Source organism: Nicotiana tomentosiformis, chromosome 4 (genome assembly GCF_000390325.3).
Source record: "Nicotiana tomentosiformis chromosome 4, ASM39032v3, whole genome shotgun sequence".
Classification (NCBI taxonomy): Eukaryota; Viridiplantae; Streptophyta; class Magnoliopsida; order Solanales; family Solanaceae; genus Nicotiana; species Nicotiana tomentosiformis.
In genome coordinates, this window is record NC_090815.1 from 89,061,553 (window position 1) to 89,065,114 (window position 3,562).

The window sequence follows — 3,562 nt, forward strand, 5'->3', positions numbered from 1 at the left end:
AACTTTGTCGTTATGAAGTTAGTGATCCTGAGGTGTGCACGTATTTGCGAATATTCCTTGTTCCTGCATCCAAAGAGAAATCGTGAGTTCTACCTACGGGGGGAAGGTTGGTTCGTGCCTCTGCCTGCCTGCTTTGCTTTGCTTTGTATCGAAGTCCTGCTTGAGTTACCACGGGTAACATCTGCCTGTTTCATAAAAATAAAGTTTTCGAAAAATGTGTGTGCATATGATGAATGTAGTTATTTAAAATACATTAGTATGCAATATCGGATAAATTAGATGAACCAATGACTGTGACACTTTAGAGACATTGCGACTTCCTTAGAATTTTAAGGGTCCTCCTCAAAATTCTACCCCAGTTTACTTAGGCAATTCTCTGACCATTCTGCATATGATGATGTTGGCTGGACTTGCTCCGGAATTTTGAGGGTCCACCTCAAAATTCTGCCCCAGTTTCTGGTCGTGGGGAAAAATGAAAATTTTATTGAATTATGACCGAACCCACAGAGCTGCCTACGTATCCCCTCTTAAATGGGAATCAGGTCGAGCGTAGTTCAATTACATCAGATGAAGAAATGCGAACATTCTAAACATAATATCTTTTGACTGCATTTGAATTGATAGGCTTTGGCCAAAACTCTCCGTCCATTTCTACGAGTATCAGTGCTCCTCCTGTTAGGACTCGGTGAACCATGTAGGGCCCTTCCCAATTGGGCAAAAATTTCCCTTTGGCTTCATCTTGATGCAGGAAGATCCGCTTCAGTACCAGTTGCCCCGGTGTGAACTATCTATGTTTGACCCTTTTGTTGAAAGCTAAAGACATCCTATTCTATTAGAGTTGACCGTGACACACTGCATTCATTCTTTTCCCGTCAATGAGAGCTAATTGTTCATAGCGGCTTCTTATCCATTCTGCATCACTGAGTTCAGCTTCTTGTATAATTCTTAAAGAAGGAATTTCAACCTCGGCAGGAATGACAACTTCAGTACTGTAGACCATAAAATAGGAAGTTGCCCCGGTTAATGTGCGGACTGTGGTACGGTACCCCAATAAGGCAAATAGTAACTTCTCGTGCCATTGTCTGTGGTTGTCTACCATCTTCCTTAGTATTTTCTTGATATTCTTGTTTGCGGCTTCCACGGCTCCATTCATTTAAGGCCTGTATGCTGTGGAATTCTTGTGCTTGATTTTGAAGGTCTCGCACATAGCTTTCATTAGGTCACTGTTTAGATTGGCGGCGTTGTCGGTGATGATGAACTCTGGAACCCCGAATCGGCAAACAATACGATCTCTGACAAAATCTGTGACGACTTTCTTGGTTGCAGCTTTTTAAGATGCAGCTTCGACCCATTTCGTGAAGTAGTCTATGGCCACTAAAATGAACCCGTTTCCGTTTGAAGCGGCGGGCTCGATTGGTCCAATGACGTCCATTCCCCAAGCGGCAAAAGGCCAAGGTGCACTCATTGCATTGAGTTCATTTGGCGGCATCTTTATCATATCTGCGTGTATTTGGCAGTGATGTTATTTCTGGACATACCTGATGCAGTCTGTTTCCATAGTCATCCAATAATAACTTGCCCTCAGTATCTTCTTGGCTAAAACTAAACCATTCATGTGTGGTCCGCAAGTTCCAGAGTGTATCTCTTTGAGCAGTTTGGATGCTTCCTTGGCGTCCACACCGTAATAACCCTATGTCTGGAGTCCTTCTGTACAGAATTCCTTCACTTTGGAAGAAATGGTTGGACAATCTTCGGAGCGTGCATTTTTTAGTATGATTTGCATGATCCGGGTACTCTCCTGTTGCTAAGTACTCCTTGATATCATCGAACCATGGATTCCCGTCTGCTTCTTCTTCAATGTGAGCGCAGAAAGCTGGATAATTATGAATCCTTACCGAAATGGGGTCGATGAAATTATTGTTCGGATGCTGTATCATGGAGGACAAAGTGGCCAATGCGTCTGCGAACTCATTCTGGATTCTTGGGACATGTCTAAACTCTATCTTCGTGAGCCTCTTCATCATCTCTTGCACACGATATAAATATGGTAATATCTTGGTATTCTTTGTAGCCCATTCTCCCTGCACCTGATGTATCAGAAGATCTGAATCACCAATTACCAGTAACTCCTGGATATTTATGTCAATGGCCAAATTGATCCCCAATATGCAAGCCTCATATTCTGCCATATTATTGGTGCACGAAAATCTAAGTTTCGCAGATATCGGATAATGTTGACCTATTTTTGACACCAAAACGGCTCCAATACCCACTCCTTTGAATTTTGTGGCTACATCAAAAAACATTCTCCATCCGTCGTAGGCTTCAGCGATATCTTCTCCTATGAATGATACTTCTTCATCAGGAAAATATATTTTTAGTGGTTCGTATTCTCCTCCTACAGAAGTTTCCGCAAGATGATCCGCTAATGCTTTCCCTTTAACTGCCTTCTGACTCACATAGATGATGTCGAATTCACTCAACAATATCTGCCATTTTGCCAGTTTCCCTATAGGAATGGATTTCTGGAAGATGTACTTCAGAGAATCCACCCTTGATTTGAGATATGTGGTATAGTCACAGAAGTAGTGCCTCAATTTCTGGGCTATCCAGGTCAAAGTATAGCAGGTGCGTTCCAGCAAAAAATACCGTGCTTCATAGGGTGTGAACTTCTTACTTAGATAGTATATGGCATGTTCTTTCCTTCCCGTCTCATCGTGTTGTCCCAAGACACAACCAAAATCCCCATCTAATACAGAGAGATAGAGTAGCAGTGGTCTATCAAGTTCTGGCGGGACCAGTACTGGCGGTGTGGACAAATATTCTTTGATTCTGTCAAAAGCTTTCTAGCAGTCTTCAATCCAACTAGTTGCGGCATCCTTCATTAACATTTTGAAATCGGCTCGCATATCACGATTGATTGTGCTATGAAGCGGCTGATGTAATTAAGACGTCCCAAGAAGCTCATCACGTCTTTCTTGTTCTTTAGAGGTGGCAAATCCTAGATAGCCTTGATCTTTGATGGGTCTAGCTCAATTCCTTGGAGGCTGACGATTAATCCTAATAACTTTCCTGCGGGGACCCCGAAGGCCCATTTTGCGGGATTCAATTTCAAATTATACCTCCAAAGCCGATCAAAAAATTTCCTTAAGTCTGCTATGTGATCTGTACTCTTCTTGGATTTGATGGTGATGTCATCCACATATACCTCTATTTTCTTGTGTATCATGTCATGGAAAATATTTGTCATGGCCCTCATATAAGTGGCCCCAGTATTCTTCAGACCAAACAGCATCATTTTATAGCAATACACCCCCCACGGCATAATAAAAGCTATCTTTTTGGCATCCTTTTCATCCATCTAGATCTGATGATATCCCGCGAAGCAATCTACAAAGGATTGGAGTTCATGCTTGGCACAGTTGTAGATCAGTAAGTGTATGTTGGGTAACGGGAAATCATCTTTGGGACTTGCTTTGTTTAGATCCCGATAATCAATGCATACTCTGACTTTCCCATCCTTCTTCGGAACTGACATGATGTTAGCCAACCAAGTTGGATA

The 3,562-nt window shown here is 42.3% G+C and overlaps 1 protein-coding gene across 1 annotated transcript; it reads right to left on the reverse strand.

Annotated features, from left to right (window-relative positions):
- Nucleotides 1–832: 832 nt before the first annotated feature.
- LOC138910102 (uncharacterized) lies at nucleotides 833–3,298 on the reverse strand. The gene is made up of 4 exons (XM_070201325.1): nucleotides 3,123–3,298; nucleotides 2,650–2,832; nucleotides 1,539–2,553; nucleotides 833–964 (listed from the first exon to the last, which is right to left on the reverse strand). Exons 1-4 carry the CDS (start codon nucleotides 3,296–3,298, stop codon nucleotides 833–835), a joined length of 1,506 nt encoding a protein of 501 aa, XP_070057426.1.
- Between the last annotated feature and the right edge of the window lie 264 nt (nucleotides 3,299–3,562).